At 35.4% G+C, this 22941-nt stretch overlaps 1 protein-coding gene across 2 annotated transcripts in view; it reads left to right on the plus strand.

Moving 5' to 3' along the window:
• Positions 1-22941, plus strand: part of EFHC2 (EF-hand domain containing 2) — a 241330-nt gene that overhangs the window by 38924 nt on the left and 179465 nt on the right. For both annotated transcript variants that reach the window (XM_074300803.1, XM_074300804.1), the window contains exon 2: positions 22288-22476. In XM_074300803.1, the coding sequence (XP_074156904.1) occupies positions 22288-22476 (189 nt within the window). The remainder of the gene's footprint in view (positions 1-22287; positions 22477-22941) is intronic.

Genomic DNA, 22941 nt, shown 5'->3' on the forward strand with positions numbered 1-22941 from the left:
TAAATGAGAGATAGTCTGATTGACAGGACTTGGATCACAGACAATACATACTCATGTGTCTCCATTCCATTATCTCCATTCTCCAGCTACACTCCTGACTCTTTCCAGAGCTTTGTCTAAGTTGGTAGCATTAAGTAAAGTTTTTTGCTTTTCAGAATATTGCATCCAAGGCCTATTCCGAAGCTGCAAGGTCTTGTGTGATTTTGACTAATTTTTTGGTACTAGAACTGTTTTCTTTTTGCATGATTGCTTTTGATTGCAGTATTCTTTGACCTGGGAATATTTCTCCTTTGAGAACTTCTTTTGGGAAGTGATTAGTAGATTCTATTTTATGTTGGCCCTCTGGTTCTCATCTCCCTGGGGCAGTTTTCATTTATGATTTTGTGAAACATTGTGTACAGGCTTTTTTCCTTATGATGGTTTTAAGGAAATTTAATGGCTTTTAAATTCTCTCTCCTTGATATGTCTTCCAGGTCAGTTGTTTTCAGTTATCAGATATTGTGTATGTATGCACACATGTATATGTATATATGTATAAATACATATATTTACACAAACATATATACATAAATGTATATATGGATATGGATATACATATATATGTATGTCTTTTGAGCCTGTTTTAATATTTCTTAATATATATGGAATCACTGATTTTTGTTTGGTTCACTTCATTTTGAGTTTTAGGGTATCCATTTCTTAGGTAAGATTTACTCTTTCCTTTCCTTCTAATTTTTTCCTCTAGTTTTTATTTTACTTTTTAGCTCTTAATTTATTTCATGTACTTAATGTGCTCTCTGTGAAAAAACAAAATATTTTTCTTTTGAAACTCTGAGTCTGCTTTCAATTATGTATGGTTATATTTTCAATAATTGTTTATAGTAGTTAGGATTTTTTTCAATTTCCTTATCTCTCCAAGTTTAGTTTCTGAATTGAGTCTTTGTACCTATGGCAAGCTTCACCTCTTGCAGTTGTGATAATCTCTGCATGATCTTGACCTGAGTTTTCATGCTAATCATCTCCAGAGGTGAAACTGCTCTGGATATCTGAGGTTTAAAGTGTTGCATCTTTGAGATCCTTCTTGGCATCTCAGGACAAAGAGGTAAGGATCTTAGAGCTAATTGGGTCTCAGTGTTGTGGCACTATGCTGTTCAAACCCAGTGCTGCTCCCTTGGACTTTCAAAGTCCCTACCTTTGGGCTTTGTGTTCACCTTGGGGATTTCTCAGGGAAGTCAAATCTGCTCTTGGTACAGGCCATATGTGCCTTGTCTTCGTCTTGCTGACACTTAATTTGCTTGGGCCGGGGCTGGAGGGAAGAGGGGTTTGTCAGGAGGAAGAGGTGGTGATGGTGGTGGTGGGAGAACAGGTCCTTTTTCTATTATTAACTATGGACTTCTGGATGACTTTTTGTACAGATATATGGTAGAAGATTATAGATTCTCATTAGATTTTTTGATCCTTATTTTGATTTGGTTCAAACTTCAGGGTTTTGCTGGAGCTGGTAGAGGGGAACTGTGAAGCCTGTCACCTAGCCATCTTGGCAAGAAATTCACTTTTCCCTTTAGAGGAAAAGGAAGGCAGAAAGAAGGCAATGAGACCAAAATTGGAGTGGTCTTAATCTAATCTTTTCTGCTTCATCTTTTTAGCCAGTCTAGCCCCATATCTTACCATTTCTCTCAATCTCCTCTTTGCAATGATACCTTTATAGCTGAAGTTTGTTTTGTTTATCAAACCTCCTCTTCATTTTCTCTGTCCTTGACCACTTCCCTTTTTATTTTACTCCATTTCTACACTAAACATTATGTATGTGTCTGTGTATTCAAGCTTCTTTGCCCAGTTCAGATAAGCATGAATCTCATTTCCATTCTCATTTCCATATTAGAGTAATCTTCTTCTGATAGTTCCCACCTATAACAAATAGAGAATTCCTTCCTCTTCTTTCTTATAGTGTTCTTCTACTCCTTCCCTTTATCCTCTTAAAACAAATGAAACAAGAATACCATTCCCTGAATTTGCCTTTTTAAATTTCTCTTTGTAACTTTTGAAGACAGTGATATTCTAAGAGAAAATGGTCATTTCTTCCCTTAATGATTTGACCATTATTTAGCTTCTTTAAATAGCTCAAATGCATTTCCCTTTCCAAGTTCCTCCAGTCTCATGTTTGAATTTCAAAGATTTTGCCCACCTCGGGTTTTCTCAGTAGGAATGCTTGGGAGTCATTTTGTCTGTTAAAGGTCAGTTTTCCCCATGTGGGATTATATTCAGTTTTGTAGAGAAAACTATTCTTGGTAATATGCCACTTTTTTGTAAACTATCTTCTAGTAATCACTGCATAATTTTCTGTGAATCCTGACTCTGTTACCTTGGTGCTTAATAACTTCTTTCTTGGTTCCTTCTGGCATTTTTTTCCCTTTGATCTTAAAATTCTGAATATTTTGTTATAACATTTCCATGTATATTTGAGGTTTCTTTTCTAATGTTGATTTATGTATTCTTTCCATTTTTTCCTTTGCCTTCTGGTTCTAAAAGTTTTTAGATTTTTAAAAATGTTTTCTTGAAGTATGATTTTTTAAATTATTATTATTACTTTTTAGTAGTATCATGGTTTTCAAGGATTCCAGTGATTCTTTAACTAAGTCCCTTCAGCCTGTTTTTCCAGGTCAATTGTTTTTGATAGTAAATTCCTCTCATATACTAGTTTTTCAAAGTTTGATTTTGTTCTAATATTTCTAGTTGTATCCTTGAACTTCAAAGTTCTTTTTTCTCCATTTTGCTTTTTAAACTGCCTTCTACTTGGATAATATTGTTTGCCTTCTGCTCTAAGCTATTTACTTTTCTTCCAAATACCCTAATTTTACTTATTGTTTCTTATTTCAGCTCTTTGTTCTATTTTCCCATTTGCTCTTAGAGTCTTTATGGTCAATTTATTTTCTTCCCCCTAAGCCCTTACCCTCAAGGTTCTACTTGTAGCCATTGCAGAAATATTTTTTCTTTTGAAATATTTTGTCCTGAAATTCTCTTAACACTTAGTATTTATTTCAATGAATTAGGAGTGTTTTTTCCTGTCTACTTGTTTCTTTAATTTCAGATCCTTTATTGGAATTTTGTGCTAGACTAGGTTTTTGCCTTCACTTGTACTCTTAGATGAAGTTGGCTAGAACCAAGGCTTAACTTCCATTGTATTCCTGGAGTGAAAGAAGCCTGTATCTCAGGATCAAGTCTGCTTTCCACTATAATGCTAATACTACTGCTCTAACAAAGTTGTAGAAAATATTTGGGTACTTCTACTACCTCTCATTCTGTAGCCACTGGTTGGGAAGTGGCCTTGGGCCATATTCTGCCTCCTTCAGCCTTTGATTGGAATCTAAAGCTAAACCCCAGAGCTTGAGTCTAGATCCTTTTCACTGCTACAGTCTGTAGTTTCATCTGCAGATCTACTTCCAACTGGCCTTGATCTATTTTCTATTGAAGTCCAGATTGTAGCCCTATGCAAGTTTCAGGCCCTGTGCTTTCCCACTCAATCCCTCACCCAATTAGGTGTCTCCTGTTTCCTGGAGATCTGTAGGTTTCAGAATGTCTCTTATACCATTCTATAATGTAAGAAAAGGCTTTCTCATGTTTCTTTTTATTTTTGTTGTATCTTTGTTTCATCTGGCATCCTTTAACATTTATAAGGTAGTTCTTTGGGGAGCTTTCTCTAGCTGGAAACCATTCTGTTGCAACCTTTGTCAGAAACCCATCTGTAGCATTTTCTCTATTCACACTATCACAACCTTACTTCATATCTCCTTCTCATTAGTCTTACCGATTCTGGTCTCTCACCACTTTAATCCAGCATTCTAAACAACTGCCAACATAATCTTTGTAAAGCACAAGTTTGAGCATAGCATCCCTCCTCTTAAAAACAAAAACAAAAACAAACCAAACCAAACCAACAACAAAAAACAAGCTTTGTTACAAAAAGCTTTCTGCCATCAGGTTCCAGCTTATCTTTTGCAAACTTACTTCATCTTATAATTCCCCTCATGCACACACTATATTCCATCCAAATTGGCACATTAATTGTTTCCCAAACACAACATTCCATCTGTGTTCTGTAGCTTTATTCATGTGGTTTCCTCATATTTGAAATTCACTCTCTTCTTACTGCCACCTGTTAGAATCCTTAGCTTTCATCTCTTATTACAAGTATTTCCTGATACTTCCACACTCCCAGTCATTAATGTTTTCTCCATGCTCAAAATTACCTCGTGTTTATCTACATGTTGTATTTCCCCCAGTAGAGTGTAAGCTATTTGAAAACTGGCTCTATTTTTCTTTTTGGTTTTTCTAGTGCCTCTCACCTTGCAGAAAGCAGAATTGAACTGAATACTTTGCTATGTATACCATGTGGATCTGTTGCTTATATTATTGTCTTTAACTACTGAGTTATAATTACTGTGCATAATTTCAACCACCAGGTGGTTTTGGTAGCCACTAATTGATTCCCATTGGACAAGATTCAGTTTCTGGGTTTATGCCATGCGTACCTTAGTGGCTTGGCATATATTTGTAATCTAAAGGACCAAAATAGTAAAGTGATGGGTCATTATGGGTCTTGGAGAATCAATAGCTTTTTATCACTCAGATTTGCTTTTTTTTTTTTTGGTGAGGCAATCAGGATTATGTGACTTGTTCAGTGTCACAAACCTAGTAAGTCTGGTATCTGAGGATTAATTTGAAATCAGGTTCTTCTGACTCCAGGACTGCTATTCTATCCATTATGCCATCTAATTGCTCCTTACTCTGCCTTTTTTGAGGGGCAATTTGCTATCCAGGAGCAAGTGGATTTATGAATATACCCAACTGGAATAGCTCTTGAGCTCCTCCTCCATTTCTTTGACCCAAATATAATTTCATGGAACCATAGTCATGTAGCCTTGCCATAATTTTCCATAGAAGCAGACAAACTTGTACTGTATACAGCATTTAATTTTAGCAAAAGAGCAATAAAAACAATTAACAATGCATAATGGCAAGAACAACAATGCATTAAAAAAAAAATCTCCTGAGCATCGACAAACCCACTGCTCTCATGGACCAGAGATATTTCAGACTTTAGAAGTTGGTGCCAGTAAACTTTACATAATAACAATATGTATTGACTTAGAAAACTACATCCTAATATTATCTTTGTCTTGCTGTATTATTAAAAATAAATGTAATGTTTCCCAATTTCATTTTAATCCAATTTGGGTTCTACTCAGGAACATTGTGGGCTGCATATCATTCACCTCTCTAGACCCAAAAACCCCCAGATTGATGCAAATCAATGCACAATCAGACTCTCAATGGCATTGTACTAGGTCTTTCAAATTTAAATTTAAAAAATGAGATAAACAGTTACTGACCTCAGGGGGCTTATATGTCCTGCTAGAGGGAGGCAATACATTCAGAGGTAAGCAAATAGTGGATATATACACAAGAAATGCACAGTAATTTTGGTGAGACACATATAACTGGAAGAATTAGGAAAGACCTGTTGAAAAGGGATTCTCTTCCCAGGGTGTTCTCATGGTTCCTTCATTTCATTCCATCAAGTTTTATTATGGAACTTTTTTATATCTCCTAAAGAAACAAAGAAGGGCAAAAACTTATTTGCATTTCCTTTATAGAATTTTTTTTCCTGAACATAAAGTTTTAGGAAGTGCTTTCCTTAAACTAACCAACATGTGGGACAAATATTATCATTTGCAATTTATAGATGATGAAATTCAGAAAAGTTAAATGATTTTCCCACAGTCATACAACCTCTTATGTATCAGGCCATATTTGGATACAGATTTCCTGACTCCAAATTTCAGACCTTCTGTATTACATCATGCTATTTTTGTGGGAATCTCTCTTCTTCCCTAACATTTTATTCTATTCTGTAGAATAGAATGTGTGTATATATGTATGTACAAGTTTGTATATATATACATGCATACATATTTATATGTATTTGTGTGAATGTATGTTTAGTAAAGTTAGTCTAGAAACAATTTTTAACTATCACTTTATTATAATTCTGCCCTTAACATATAGACTTGATTTGTTTGAACTGTTTTCCTTTCTAAATGGCTTTTGTAAGAATCATACACTGCAGGCCAAATTTTTATTGTTAGCCAAGGACTGGGTAACAAAGTTATAAACTCTTCATGGGGAATTCTTCTTTGGGAGTTTGGGAACCAGATTTTTTAAAGTAATTTGGCTGGCATCAAACACCAGGGAATTAACTTGAGAATACTTTTCCCCCATGGTGGGAGCTGTATGGCTAGAAGTCTACACTTGGACCTCTGCCAGGATGCTGGCACAAAATACTGTAGGCTAATTTACAAAGATGCTACATGCTCTGTTTCAGGATCTATTTGGTCCTGGAGTTGATAAGTTTGCTTTTCTGTGGTTAGGTCAGGACAGAGTCAGCCTTCTCAGATGATTGTAAAGAGGAGATGTAGAGGGAAATACACACATACAGATTATTTTCTCCTCTGCTTTTTCAGATCTACACCAAACAATGTTACTTCACTATCCCTGATAAAGCTGAGATGTTTGTGAGGAGAGTGTGTAGACAATTGACTCATTATAATGAGGTGTCAGTATCTGGACATGATTGCCACCAACCAACCTACCAATAGAGAAACATTTATGAGGCTCTTGCTATGTGCTAAATATTGGATATACAAAGTACAAAATGAAAAACTTACCTTCAAGGAGGTTACCTTCTGTTGGGGGAGAATATTTTTCCATATGCTGATCCTTAGTTTTGCAGGTTCAGGAACTTTTTTTTTGGAAGTTTGCCCATGATTTATCAATATCTGGAGAATTCACTCATAATAACAAGTTTACAAGGGACTTCAGTCCCACCAAAAATATTGGATACCAATAATGATAGTCAGAGCATTCTCTACCCTAAAGTAACATAGATTTGGGTACCAAACATCCATTATGGATCCATAGCTGAACTGAATGATCTTCATGATGGCAGTATCAAATCTATTTGTCAACATTTTTCAGTATCTTATTTCTGATTATTAATCTCCTTATCAAAAATCTTCAGTTTCTCCCTATTGCCATGGAATAAATAAAATAAATATATAAAATAAAATACAGAATTTTCAGTCTGCCATTAAAAGCACTCTAAAATGTCATCCACTTCTACTTTTTCCTATTACAGGAACAATTTAATTTTATGTATTTATCAGCTGTGCCTAGCATGGAACCTTGAACATATTCTATGTATAACATATGTTTGTTGAACATTGAGTTCAATTTCCATTGTCCATCCCTCTCTGAGGTTTGGGAAAGGCTCGGATATCAAAGATATAGCTGCTATGAGCCTTGTGACACAATGTTGTCACTTTCAAACATCTTGGTACATTTTGTGCCTTACAAACTTTAACAGTTTACAGTGTGCTTACTGTATAAGGCTCTCCCCAGGGACACACATGCACATGCAGACACAGAGGGAAAGCCTCCCAGGCAACCAGACTCCCCTGGGCCGCCCTGTTCTGTCACAATGAGATTGCAACTGACTTTTGTTATCCTGAAGAGTCAGAAAACGTTCAGTCAACACATTGAGCTTTAAGTTCACAATATAAGGGTTAGAGGAGGGAACAAAAGGCCAGAGGTCTGGTCTGTTTTTTATTTATTTAAGCAAACAAACAAAAACAACTTGTTTATTGTTAAGGTTATTGGTAGCAGTTACTGCCTTTCTCTAAAAATTTTTATACTTTTTATTGATGTCTTTTGATTTTTTAAAATTTTACAAGCATTTCCAAATGTATCCTTTCTTTCTCTGCTATCCAGAGAGCTGAATAAAAAAGACTATTAAAAAGAAAAAAAATAGTTCAGAAAAACTAACCAATATATGAAATGAAATCTGATATGTTTTATGATTATAGCCCCCTACCTTTGCAAAGAAGCAAGAGTTATTTTCATATCATTTGGACAAACTTGTCCATTATAATTTTGTAATATTCAGTTTTAAATATTTGTTGTTCTTTTCTATCTGTTGTAGTCATTCTCTCTGTTTGTCTATCTGTCTGTCTGTCTCTCTCTCTCTCTCTCTGGTGCTGGGTGGTGCAAAATTGTGTTTAGAGTCAGGAAAATCTGAATTCAAATCTAGTCCCAGACCTTAACTAGCAATGTGATTGTGGGCAAATCATTTAAGTTTTATTTGCCTCAGTTTTCTCATCTGTAAAATGAGAATAATATCAAGGTTGTTGTGAGGATCAAATGAGATGACTCTCTCTCTCTCTCTCTCTCTCTCTCTCTCTTCTCCCTCCCTCTCTCCTCCTTCCTTCTCTCTCCCTTCCTTCCTCTTTCCTTTCCCCCCCTACTCTCCCCCCTCCCTTCCTTCTCCTTTTTCTTCCCCTTTCTCTTCCCCTCCCCCTTTCCTTTCCCCCCCTTTCCTTTTCCCTTCCCCTCCTCCACTCCTCCTCCCTCTCTCCCCCTCTCATCCTTCTTTCTTTCCCTCCCACTTCCCTTCTCCTCTCCTTCCTTTCTCCCTCCCCTGTTCCCCCCCCCCCCATCCTTATGTTACATTGAATCACTTCCTTTTAGTCTTCTCATGTAGCATAAAAGCAATATTTCCTACAGCTTTGCCATGTAGACTAGGCTAGCTGTTTTTTTAAGTCATTCAGTTCAGGCTAGTTCTTTTTCTTAAAAGTTTTCTAAACAGTTGTTGAGACTTGATTGGGCCCTAAGGCTTGGGTTGCTGCTGTAGCTTTTCTTGGTCCAAAGTCAAAGAAACTCCAGTACCTTGTCTTGGATTTCTGATCATGGACCCAAATCATGATGAACAGCAGGAAACTATGTTCACCTGAATCAGCTGTAGTATCCTCAATGAATGTCTATCCCCTGTTATTGCTAAGGACATTTCCTTTTGTTAACTGTTAGATGGATTATGAGTGTCTTATTTCATTTCAGAGTAAAACCTAAACTACCAGCCCTGAATCAAGTCTCTACTACTACTGATGAGGTCCTGGGCAATTAGGTGGGGTTGGTAGAGAAAGCCTGAAGTACTGATAAGATTATAATATTCTGGATCTAACATGTATTTCAACATATTTAATATGTATTGGACTACCTGCCAGATTGGGGAGGAGAGGGGAAGAAGGGGAAATTTTGCAACAGAAGGTTATGAAAGGGTCAATGTTGGAAAAATTACCCATGTATATGCTTTGTAAATAAAAAGCTTTAATTAATAATTTTTTTTTTTTAAATTACAATATTCCCTTATAGTCTCATACCTATGGAGGTCTTGAGAAACCCCACCTTATTGTATCCAATAAGAAAGTCAAGTTATGATGTCAAACCAAGGTTAAATTTCCCCTATAAATCTGCCCATGGTCAATGCCATCTTTGCTAAATCCCTTTTGGGGTTTCTTCTCACCTCTTCCCCCATGCCTTGTGATATCTTTCACCTTTCTATAACTAACTTTTTTAGGGTGCTAAACACTTTTATGGATTTATTTAGTCTACCAATTAATAGCATACTCCCACCTAATGGCATATTCCCTTTCTCCTGATTAATTGTGAGTTTCACTAGGAAACTTGTCTTTTCTATTGTTACTTGTTAAAAACTCCTTTCCTTGCTAACTATAATTTTTTTAATGCTCTTTCGATATTATATCATATTTACCACTTCTCATGTCTATTTTACATTTTCATTTTGTCTGTAACCTCTTCTCATAAATAAAGGTACCTTTTGACAAAGAGAATGCCATTATAAATTCTTCACATGTGTCTTGTGCCTTGTACCTCATATTCAAACTAGGAATTACTATTCTGACCTTATCACCACCAACCCCATGCTTCTATGTTCTCTGCAGCAGTGATACAGTGAAGTTGGTAAATAGGATTATTCATTTATCAAATTTCCCCCAGGGGTATATGCTAAGCAAGATCTAGTACCTCTGGTGTGATGGTTTGCCAAGTCCTTTTCCGGGCTACAATTCACAATTGGTATTTGCCTTTCACCAATTTCCACCTGTGGCTTCATGAAGCTATAGCATGCCTGGTGGCCATACTCTGTATATCTTCTTGGCAGAAAGGCTAAACCAGTTAAGAGGGTAAGGTCTCAAACCCATTGATGAGTTGAGGGATCTTTACACCAAACATGTGAAGACTTGCCCAATGGAAGAGGTGGGTGAGAAGAATTTGTTCCAATTATCATGAAGGTTGAAGCAGATGTGCTTAGAGCTTGATCAGGCATTGTAAATGCCAAAATCATGCACTGCATCCTAGGCCATTTGACTTTTGCCTTGTTACTGGACTCCTATGACTGGAAGAGAGAGTAACACTGACAACTTAGTGTAATTGCTTCACTTGAATCCAATTCACACAAGTCATTACATCTCATGATGTCACTGGCCTTTTCAAAAAATGAAGGACAAATAACAAGAGCATTTGTCCCCATTATTCTATTTATTCCCCATTATTTTTATAAGATAATAAATGTTTTTTCTTCAAGGATGTAGTAACAAAAACATCTATGGTTCTCTCTCCTTCACTCTGAACCCCCAGTCAGAGATCTTATTATGACAAAACATTTCAGTATTAACCCTTTTTCTTCATGGGTGCTTCATTTGCCCCATTGCTTCCTTCCAGATGAATTCCTAAATTCAGATCACAAATCTGTGGTCAACTGTATTTATGAAAATAAAGGAATTTTTTTTTTTTTTAAGGTAAACAACCTTTTCATTTGCTTCAGATTTTCATATACGTCCAAATGGATACAGGAAATTATGGAAACTACATTAGGTTCCATGAAAGAATGTATCTGTGCATGCATACACATGGAGAGGGAGAGGGGGAAGATCAATTGGTGTTTCAGCAAAACAATATATGTCCTGTTCAAGTGATCTTTTAGTTTACAGGCAAGTACAATACTGAAAACTCAAATTACTCTGACTTCTTTTGATTTTCAACAATAGATGCCAGTTAAAGCCTACATGGTCATTGTTTGGGCCTAGATTAGATCAGAGTGAATGTAAATGGCAATCACTTCTATTTTGGCCAGAAACCCTGAGTGTCTTCCTACTCCCCATTGCTTATCTATATCTACAAGTCTATATTTTAGATATATGGAGATATCTATATCTATGACTAGGTAAAAGAGGCCATTCATTGACTCATTTCTTACCTATCTTTAATTACTGATTGACCATTGCCTCAGTTGACCTGACATCTGTTAATGACCTTAGTTTAAAAAGGCTACTGCATCCGAAGTCATCTCCAGTCATCTTCATTTATATTTTGCCACTGGAGCCAGATGGCTCTAGAGAAGTAAGTGAACACAGTCTTCTCACATATCAGTCCAATTCAGATGCATGTCATAGTATCACTTCCCTGATGTTGACAACAGGTCCTGTTGGATCCTATACTTTCCTCCTATAGTCCTGGTTCTGTAATGCCAGAAAAACTGAGGCAAGATAGAGATTAGAGAGTTTTTAATATTTCATTTAGAGGAAGAGATTGGGCTGGGGGCAAAACAGGATCCATGTTACCCCAGAGGCCTGAATAGGCCAAATTGAGACTATTGTCTCAAAGTATCCAGCAACCAGCAAGTAATTCCAGAGACTTTTATAAGACTACAATGATCAGGGGAACAAAAGCAGGGGGGAAGGGTGGTTGAACTTCCAGGAATGGACCATAAATTTGGTTCTGACAGATTGGGGGTAAAGAAGGATCATAAATTCTGATAAGTTGGAAGGATTAGGAGTCACTGACTCTGAGATAGGAGATATGCTCCCCATCTGCATTTTATGACTCTTTGAAATGCCAGAGTAGCCAGGATTTGCAGCCCTAATTATTTCAGTTCTAATGGTCAGGAAGGGGAGTTGCCACCAGGAGGATTGAGGCAGAACAATTCAGGGAAAATGAATTATTCAAGGAAACTGAGGTAGAACAATTAAAGGAAACTGTGGCATAACAGTTCCTTTGTGGTAGATACTACTTTTTATAGATCTATTTAGATCTGTTCCTTAGTTGATCTAGAGTCTTTCAGAAAGAATAAGGAATCCATAATCTAGAACTGGTAGAAGTTCTTTTTCTATAGAACTGACAGGATACAGTTTCTAAGGGGAAATATAGCAGTAATCCTGAGGTTTTCTGACTTTAGAGTATTATCGTTCAACAATCTGTCTGTCAATGATTCTAAAGTCTTCTGACCTTGGCAATATAATAATATAGTTATATATTTCTTCCCCTAGACTTTAGGGAAAATATAGCAGTGATCTTGAGGTCCTCTGACCTTAAAATGCTTCTAACAATCAAAAGTCTTCTGTTTTTAGAATAGTCTTACAAACATTTCCAACTGTTAGATAGATAATCTACTGGTCAATAATAACCAAGTTCCTGAGACAACAGTGAATATGTTGAGGTTGAGAAGGGGGAACCCCAAAAGTCCCAGACTGATGTCACAAGGTCTCAAAAGAATTTGCAGGTTTGAACCCATTTTTTAATCAAGGGACAAAGTTTATTAAAAGCAATGTGATGCCATTATCCAGTGGACTGAATTCTAAGAGAATCCAGTAAAGAAACAGAACCAAGAAGAGTCATTTTATCCAGCTTCTACCATAGACATGTTAATTCTGTGGCTCAAGATAGGAAGGAATGCTTTCCAGAAGGAATGATTCTCAGTTGATCAGATTATTGCTGACAAGATTATCAGTCAGCAATGTGTTGAAGAATGGTCTTATTCATTATTGTCTCAGGAGTTTGATCTGTGGGAGATTTCTGAAGGCTGAAGCTATGAGGCTAAGGAGTGATCAGAATCAGATAGATTGGGTGTGATCAGTTTCCTGAGGCATTTTCCAAAGCTGAAGACCCAGGACCACTGACCCATTAGAACAGAAGCTGCAAGGTCAGGGGACCACCAAAATCACATTACATCAAATAGACCACCTTTCAAAACTACCTGTAAGCCATAAAATGATCAAATAAGTAACATGAAGCTTTGGTCTCTCTTTGTCCTATAAATTTATCTTATTTCTCCTGGTTCTTTGCTAAGTACTTTTGGAACTGAGCCTGCTTCAATTGGCATTATAATTACTATAAATTTTGTCCCTTGACTTGAAGATGAGTTCAAGTTTGCAGATTCTTTTGAGATATCTTATAACACCTATCTGTGATCCCAACCTTTTGGGGTCTCCTTTTGAACCTCAACAGAACCTCAGTTCTAAAGCTATCTTCTAGATTGGAGGTAGCAGATAGGAGATAGGAGGTAAGAGAAAAAGATCGTAGGTTTGTCTTTATAAGCTAATGCCCTTTAGAATCTGTTCTATCAGCAATTCTTGGCTTAAGGTTAGATTCCCTCCAGTGAAAGATCTCATCCTAATTTATGGTTACTAATCAACTATATTCCCCAAATTTTAATTTATGTAAGATAGCCTAATCAAGCAATATCCAATTTAGCTAATAATCACCAACAGTTTGAGGGATTCAGGGGTCTTCAGTTTTAAAAAATTCTTAAGTTTTTCTTCTTGGTACATGCAAATGATTGGGCTTGGAAAAGGGATGGAGGCAATTTGCCCTGTGGGCATAATTATCTCTCTTCTTTGACCAGCTGCTTTCCTAGCTTTTCATATGCAGATTAGCTACTCAAAGCTTTACTGCCCTTTAAACCATTCAAATTAGCCTACTGAAAGTTTTAATCCTTTATGAAATGTGAAATAATCTAGCAAATCTGTAAGGGGCTCACCCTTTACATTGTATCCATCAAGTTTTATTTCATTATATTTATGTGCTGTGCTTTTTAGCCATTCCCCTAATTGATGGGCATTTACTTTATTTCCTATTCTTTGTTACAATGGAAAGGTTATATCTTGGTTTATGTGTGATCTCTTTTTGTCATTTTTTGTCACTTTTTGTCACTAAGGTATACCTCTTAATAAGAGTATAGTTTTAGTCACTCTCTAATTTAAGTATTGTGTTAAGCCCTAGGAATACAAATACAAAAAAGTCAAGACAATAAAAATTATTATATATTTAAGGTTAAGAGAAAGTCCTTTTCCTAAAGAAGATCATATTTTTAAAAGAGGTAATAATGCATATAGAGTAGTGGTGTCCAGAAAAGGGTATTTTGGTTTGGAGAATCAAAAGAATGCTAAATTGAAGAAATCCTTTCCAGTAGCAATAGTCCTTTGGATAGGAATACTGTGTTTTAAACAAGAGGTGGTAAGGATGAAGGCTGAAGCTGGAAGACTAGATGGAATATGATCTGTTCATATAAATGTAAATATAAATATTATAAATATATTTGTAGATAGACAGTGAATAGATATAATAAGCAAGGTAAGTTTAATTTGCACTTAGGGAGTTCCAAAGATGAGTAGATTAATTTTCCTAGAGACAAAGGTTATGGATTTGGAAGATCCAGATTATGAATGTCTAGTTCCATGTGGATAGGTTGAGAGTAGTAGAGTAATAGAAGACAGATGTCAATTTAGCCCATATGACTAGATGGGAGTAAGGAACACCTGTGTTTTTGGTGACTATATAGTCCTTAGCATTCTTATGGATTTGGTCTGGGCTTGCCTATTATTTTATATATAGATGGCACAAATGCCGAGGACCAGCTTAATTTGGAGTATTTTGCTGAATAACAAAGGTTTAGAAGTCAGAATTTATAGTTCAAATTGAAGGCTTCTAACTTTTTTTTGGACTCTAGAAAAAAAGTTATTTTATGTTCAATATGTCTTCCCTTCTCCCCACAAGTTTCCTATTATAAAATGGTTAAAACAATGTCCTGTTATCCTAGGATAGGATATCATTAAGAATAGTGAACAGAGAAATATTTCAAGACACCTAGTGTTCAATGAGTTCTGCCAAAATGTAGGTTCTGGGAAAGCTTGATCATAGAAGATATCTGAGTGATGAGAGAAAAGGGAATCAGCTCTTGGTGAATGGACTGAATTTTAATGATTGCTTAATGACAATCATGATTAATGAGGATGATGATTCATAAATTAAGATAAGTACTAGAGAACTTTTTTTATAGAGTGATTAATTCTTGGTAGTAACTTTGAATCATATACTTATCAACAAATGAATAATGGATGTTCTGTTTTGAGGTAACAATTTGTTAATCACCTCTTTGGCTGTAGTGTAGAGAACATTGAAGAGAGGAATCTCTAGCCCTTGGCAAATAAAGCATTGTCGTAGATATAACTGAAAAAATGAAAACAAATACATATATACACAAACATGAGTATCCTTTTAAGATAAAAATAGTCAAGAAAGATTAACAAGCTTATAAAATATAAGGGAAAATCAAACTTAAAAAGTCAGGTATATATTTTGATAGAGTACGGAATTAGATTATAAATATCTTTTTTTTTAGTTGATAAATTTTGTTTTGACGTGGCAGACAAAACTAAAAAAATATACAAATAGACTATCATCAACAATATGTATTTTCCTCCAAATAGCTAAGCATTGTAGTGCAAAAGAGTTTTTTGTGACTGGTAGTTCATGTGTAGTAGGCATGCAGAAATTTCCATTAAAACATTTCTAAATCCATCTGACTATACTAACATATAGCGCATCTCTTCAACTTGCCCAAGTATATGATAAGAAACTTAGTCAGATGTGTTGCTAAAATACTCATAATTACATTTCCCTTTTTACAAGTAAAAGCAGGAAATGCAGTTATTATGGAATTACTTATTTTTGATAAAGCCAGGCAGTTTTATTTTCTCATACACTGTTCATTTCATCATGCACATTAAAGAGTTTTGCTTAGGATTTTTAGTAAGTTTACTACTTTATGGTGATTATAGTCTACTTTCTTCCCTTTGTAAAAAATCAGGGCAACATTTTCTGGTCTCTAGTCCTGGATGATCTGTCCTATTTTCAAAGATTCTTCACAGATTACTATAAATGGCTCTCTAATAAATTCCACAAGCATCTTGGGAAGTACTTCTATTGATGATTTGAATTCATTGGGAGCAATTGGATACTATTTAATGCATCTCCTGAAATAATATTGATTTTTTATTTCTTGAAACTTTTTCTTCCTATACTTCCTAAGATGAAAATCATTCTTCTTATTTAAGAAGATGTAAGCAGGTCTTCTAGTAAACTGGTAAAACAAGAGGTCACAAGAAGAATGAAGTGAAAAGAGAATGGGACTGAATGTTAGAAGATATGTTTTGTCTCTGTTGTTTCAACCTATGTCATTTTGAAAACTCACTTAACCTTTGCAGGCTTGTTATCACTATAAAATGACTGGATTGGACTAGATGATTTTTATAATTCTTGAATTTTAAAATCTGTGATATTATGATCTATGGGTTATTCTCAGTAAAAATAATTTTTTAAATGAACTGATAACCAAAAGCTAAGGACAAATAAAAAAATCACCAGAATTAGAGCTAACATAGTAAAATAGAAAACAAATGAATAAATAAAACTAAAGAACCTGTTTTTTGCAAAGAGATAAAAATCATTAGAAAATAAAAAAGGTTAGAATAAAAAAGCCACTAAAACTTTATTGGGAAAGGGAAGATAAAAAATCTTTTATATTTATGTCAAGAAAAGAGAATAGAAAATAAATGAATGAACATTTATAACAATATTCATATTGACAACATAGAGAATAAATAATCTGAATAAACCAATATCAGAGTGAGAAATAGAACAGATCAGTGTTGATCTTCTATGTTAAAAGACACCAAGACTAAGAGGCTTGATAAGTACCTTCAATTAAACGTTAAAAATGCAAATAACTTCTACTACCTTGGTACTCTATTAAAAAAAAAAATACCTTATTTACATAAAAATCTCATGGACCCTTATCTACTTGAGAAAAATATATGATGATAAGAATTCAATAATTTAGTAATCTTTTGAAGTGAGTTTGTATTTTACTAATTACAATAACATTTAATATACATATGAAAAATGGTAATATGTGAGTGCATCTTTTTTTTTCAGTTTACTCTCTCATTTGATGAAGTGTTTAAAATTTTTTTTTTTACTTATACTAAATTTTACTATGCTATTTTAAGAAAAAAGTGTAATCATGACTTATAATTTAATTGAAACATCCCCCTCTGATTCTGTTGTTGATCTGTCATGTCCAACTCATCATCACCTTACTTGGGGTTTTCTTGGTAAAGATACAGAGGGGGTTTGTCATTTTCTTTTCTAGCTCATTTTATGGATGAGGAAACTGAGGCAGATAGGGTTAAGTGGCTCACTTAGCATCACACAGCTAATAAGTGTCTGAGGCCAGATTTGAAATCAGAAAGATGTCTTCCTGATTATAGATTTGGTACTCTGTGCACTACAATACCACATAGTTGCACCCTTCCCCCCTCCCCATAATTCAGCAACCCTTCAATAACTTAAAAGTTTACAGTTGCCTGGAGAAACTGAGATTGTGACTTGTTTATAGTCACATAACTAGTAAATTTAAGAGGTACAACTTGAGCCTGGATGTTTCTGACTCTTTGGCTGTTCCTGTTTCCATTATGCTATTTCTTTCTCTGTATTTGATTGGAGCTAAATAAAGATCAATCTAATAATGCTTGGCATGTGTATATATGTATATTTATACATACATAAATGTATATATGCATACATATATGCAAACATGCACATATATATATAGTTTTAAGTTTCCCAGGTTCATAGAGCTTCAGCATTAGTGGCCAGGGCAAATTGTTCTCAACTATTTTCTACATACATATTTTACTTCCAGGTCTCAAATAGTTCTGTCAAACAATAATTATTAAAATTTATTGGTATTTTTGTTCCAACAAAAAAATGGAAAATAAATAATTGAAACACATATAAATTGATATAATCCTAGCATTTGATAAATAAATTATCACAAATTATTGGAATATGTTAAAAAGTACTCATTATTAAATCAAAATATTAGGAAAATTAGATGACAATATGACAAAAATGGAATTAGATCTTATTCTCACAGCATATACCACAATAAATATTACATGAAGATTCTGACTAGAAAGCTATTATAAATGAAAAGATAATAGAATGTTAACTTTTTTATAATTAGTTTTTAAAAAATAGCTATCCAAAAAGCCAAAGAAATTATAAGAGAAGAGCAATATAAAATTAATTATTTAAAAATAAAATAAAAAGGTTTTGTGTAACAGAAGACTGAATAAAAAAGAGAGAGTGGGGTAAAACTTTTATAATAAAGATTTCTGTTAAATTTCAACATCTCAAACATCTAAAGAAGTATCATACATTTATAAATAAGATCCATTTTTCATTAGATAAAAAGTCAATATGATCAAACAGTTCTCAAAAGAATATACCTTATCAATCACTTGGAAGATTTCAAACTTTCTGGTTGTCATATAAAATAAAACAACTTTAAGTTACCACTTTACACCTAGCAAAATGACAATAATAGTGTAAGGTAATAAAATTGAATGCTGACATACTTATGAGAAAACAGCCATACTATTATTCTAGTTATAAATTGGTGCAACAGAATGCCAACAGAAATATCCAAATTTTTGATCCATTTTTAAGGTGCCCTAAGGTGGTTATTGAGTGGGAGGGAAGAGATCTATTTGTAGAAAAATTTTCCTAGGGCTACCATTTACAATAACAAAACAAAACAAAAGCTAAAAATAGTCTATGTATTCTTCAGTCAGGCAACTTGACTGAAGAAATCATGGTATAAACTTGTAATTAAATGTTATTATGCCATGGAATATTTATGATGTTTTAGGTATGAAGGACTGAAAGAGCTGTAGGAAGACTTTTATTAAATAATGCAGAACAATATAGAAATAGAACCAAAGTGAAGATATGTAATTTGATGAGGTTTGATGCAGGGCAGAGAGTTGTGGGAACCCCATCTGGTTGGCACAGATCCTTCATAAAAGAATTTATGAACCCAAAAAGTTAGAATGGCAAAAAGTTTATTGTTGGAACTGAGAAGTCAGCTTTTGCTAGGAGGCTAACTTCTGAGTGACAAAGTCCTGCAGAGAGATAAACAAGGGGTGTAGAGAAATCCTGTCAGAGAGATAAACGGTGTATGTTAACACTGAGAAGGGAGGGAGGGTCTCTTCTCAGGGGGCAGGGTCCTGGCAGGCAGCTATGCCAAGGAGAGAGAAGGGTTCCTTGATAAGGCATGGTCTTGCTTTGGGCCTCTGCCAGGTCCTATTATGGAAATGGAGGCTGGAGAATGCCTTCTCAGTGGGCAGGGTCCTAGAAGTGACAAGCTGCTTTGGACTTTCTGCAAAGAAATGAGTTTAAAATTGCCATTTTTACAAGGAAATCTGAGACAAGTTTCAATGGAATGAGATTCCCTCAATGCTGTCACTACCCCCAGGCCTAGATGAGACCACTTACTAAAAGTAGTCCTGAGCCAATTTTCAGCTTTCAATTTTCAAATCAGATTTCAGTAGAAATCTAGATCTCCAGCTAAATGAGACTATTTAAGTTTGAGTCCTGGACTCAACCAGTCCTACCAAGATAACAGAATGAAACACTTTATCTTGATTCCCTGGGATGGGTTTTTCCTAGAGAAGAGTTTCAAAGAGTTTCTCAAGCATTTCCCCCAAAGTCAGAGGACAGCTTCAGGGTTCCTCCCATTGATGAGGTCTAGAATTGGGGTACCTAAGTGAAATTAGGGTTTAACTGAGGTCTAGTGGCAGGTTCAGGGTACAGGACATCAAATAGAGCTCCCCTCCAACCCCTTTGGATTCAGCACAAGGATACAGAGTTATATGAGGTCTAGTAGTGGTGCAAGAATCCCCTGAAAAGGAATTTACAGACCCGAACACCTAGATTGATAAAAGAGGTTTATTATGGGGTTTTGAAGTAAGGTTAAAGTCTGGTTAGTAAAAGGTGTTAAGTAAAGAGAAGAGGGCACCAAAACCAGTGTTCCAGTGGGGAAAGATCCTTGGAGTGCCAGGCGTATGGCTGCCATGTTTGAGACCTCTGCCAAGAAAGGGGTCCAGTCTGGCTCTTTTATAATAAGAGATTTAGCTAAAGGGGCCCATGGGTGGAGTCCCAAGTTGGCTCAGATCCAATGGGGCCTGGGACAGGCCCAGATCTCCTATTGGAATTCAAAGGGGTGCTTTTGACCATTATTTGTGAATCAAAGGTCCTAGCTTCCTGAATTGTTAATGTATTAGCTAGGAGGGGCTGGGAATCAGAATAAATCACTCTGAAAGGACAAGTTTCTTAAAGGGACCACAACCCACATCATTCCCCCCTCAAGCAGTTAAAACTTAAATTCATTTAAGAGAAAAAAAAAAAAAGGACTTGGGGCAGAGTCTCTTATTGAGGCAGAATTGAAGATTTTCTCCAAGGATCTTCAGAGTTCCGGGGTCCCCTCTTCATTCCCCCCTCAAGCAGTCACCTCCAAATGCATGTGGGAAAAGGGACAGCGATCTCTTCTTAACTTCTTCGAGCTGGCAAGGGTCATAGAGATTTGGGGGTTCATGCCAGGAGGTGAGGCATGAGGTGTGGGGTTTGGAGATGGCAGCAGGGCATCTAAGGGTGTTTGTTTTGGTCAGTAGTCTGAGAATCCAAAATTTGAAGCCTGGAGAAAACAGATCTCGGGAGCAGATTAAAAGTGGGATGCCGTTCAGGGTGGAGATGGTGACATTCCGGAATGGGAAATGCATCAGGTTCCCTCTGTGGGCTGCTTGTAGAATACTGATGGACCATCTAACTATCAAAGAGAAGTAGAAAATGCTGAGCAAAAGATTATTTGTTTATAGTAAAAGGTGTTAAGTAGCCTAGAGTTTAGCCCTTTCACTCTTAATTTCCAGGAAAGCTAATTTCTCCCGGGGTTGTGATTAAGGGTGTGGACTCAGAAGTCAGGGTAGGCAGGAGGCCTTGATATCTAGTCAAGATAAGAAAGCAGTTTAAGCTCTTGGAAATCTTTTAACTGTGTTGCTTTTCTTTTAAAAAAGAGTTGGTTCCTCAATAAGCAAAGCTCCCGAATCTTCCCTCCTACTTTCCTCACTCTTATGGGGGAGGGGCTGGGAATCAGAAAGGAATAAATGAATCTGAAAGGATTAATTTCTTAAAGGGAGCACAACTCACATCACTATCACACTGTTGAGTTTACCAATAACCATAGCAGTATCATTTAAAGCTGAAGTTATACACAGAAAACAATTTTTGGAGCCTTTTCAAAATTACAATGTGATTAAAAAATTAAAACAGTGTATTAATTACATAAATCTAAAGGTTTATAATGCACAATTATTTATAATTAATTTTTATTTGTATAATTAAATATTTTTGTTAACATTAGAGAGAATACAATTATATATTATATGTATATCTATTTTTATATGTGTGTTTATATGTTGGGTTGGGGGAAGAGAGAAAAATAGAGGGAGCAGGAATTGAGTAGTTTTACTTGCTTTCCTTGTCTTTATTCTAGTAATCAATCAACAAATTTTTATTTTGGATTTATTTAGGAAATAAGGACTTCATTATTTAAAGGATCTATAATCTTATTGGTGGGGATAATACTTTCACTCATATTGTGTGGGATGGGTACTGGACCCCTTTCCCAAATTAACTAATCTGAGACATTTTCAGCTACAAAGAGAAAGCCAGCTGGATGTAGAACAACCAGTTAAATAGGAAAAGACTCAAGCCTTTTCATTGGATAGACTAAAAGGATGTAATCATTTTTGACCACTGGTCACCAATGTTGTCTCCTTACTGTGGGTCACATTACTTCCTGTAACTTCACTAACTTCCTGCATTGCAGGCTTCAAGACTGAGAATAGGGATCCTGAAACCTGAGGCCCAAGGTCCATCTTCCAGAATGCTCTGGGAATAGGGATCATGTGACTTAGGCCTAGTCTCACTACTGAGAAATATTTCATCCAATCAGTCCCATTCATACCTCACTAGGAAGTTTTAACGAGTTGTTGGGGCCCCAACATTTCATTCTGAGGTGATCAGTCTCCTAGGCATGAACCTCTCTTAATTTAGATAGTTTGGTACTCAGATGACAAACAATAGATAGAATCTTATGCTTAATCGATAGCTTTGGAAAAACCAACATTTTTGCACAGGGAGGCATTTAAGAAAGAATCTAGTAGGTGAACAAATAAAAAAAAAAATTAGCAATCCATTTCAGATATGACATGGATTGTTCCATAAAGATTAATGTTGATTATATTTTCCAGGAATTTTAAAGTGGGGAAACTAATGTTAAAAAAATTTATATTAAAAATAAAAAAATTTAAAAAATCAAATGCTCAACTTTGGGTATATTGTTTTTTATATTCACAGCTTGGGAAAGAAAAGTTCCATAAATCTCAGCACTGGGGCTTTTGCAACTCTATTAGTATGCTAACAAATGAAGATAAGCCTGGAATAGGTGGTGAACCTCTGCTGGGACGCTGTCAAAAATCCAAATTTAGCATTTTTCCTCGAGGAATGGGAGGTGAAGTACCATCATGGGTAGCATTTGACAAACAGGTATGCTATTTATCTTATTAGAAATACAGTTGTAAACACTAAAAAAAAAACAAAACAAAAATGCAGTTATTTTGTTACAAGGACAAGCAGGAACAGTTGTGGGAGGAAGAGGAAAAGCTTCAGGTTGGAGACTGAATTTGGGAAAATGGTGGTAGAGTAGGCTGGAACAGTGATTTGTTAAGAACTTTTTCCCTAAATAAATAAATATAGACTGGCCCTAAGATTATTTTCATTTTGCCTTTGGGTGTGAAATGTAATATTTAGGCACTTTTTTTTTTTTTTTCCCCAGTCATGGTGTTCAAATAGTCTGAAGATTCTTAAACTTTTTTTTCTCCTCAATCCCTTTCCAGGTCAGTTGGTTTGCTATGAGAAAGATAACTTGCATTTTCTTCTATTTTCTCCCTTCCCCCCTCCCCAGGCTTTTTGACTTTTTTTTTTTTTTTTTTTTTAAGTCTTCTTGTCTCC

The sequence above is a fragment of the Sminthopsis crassicaudata genome, chromosome 3, assembly GCF_048593235.1.
Source record: "Sminthopsis crassicaudata isolate SCR6 chromosome 3, ASM4859323v1, whole genome shotgun sequence".
Lineage (NCBI taxonomy): Eukaryota > Metazoa > Chordata > Mammalia > Dasyuromorphia > Dasyuridae > Sminthopsis > Sminthopsis crassicaudata.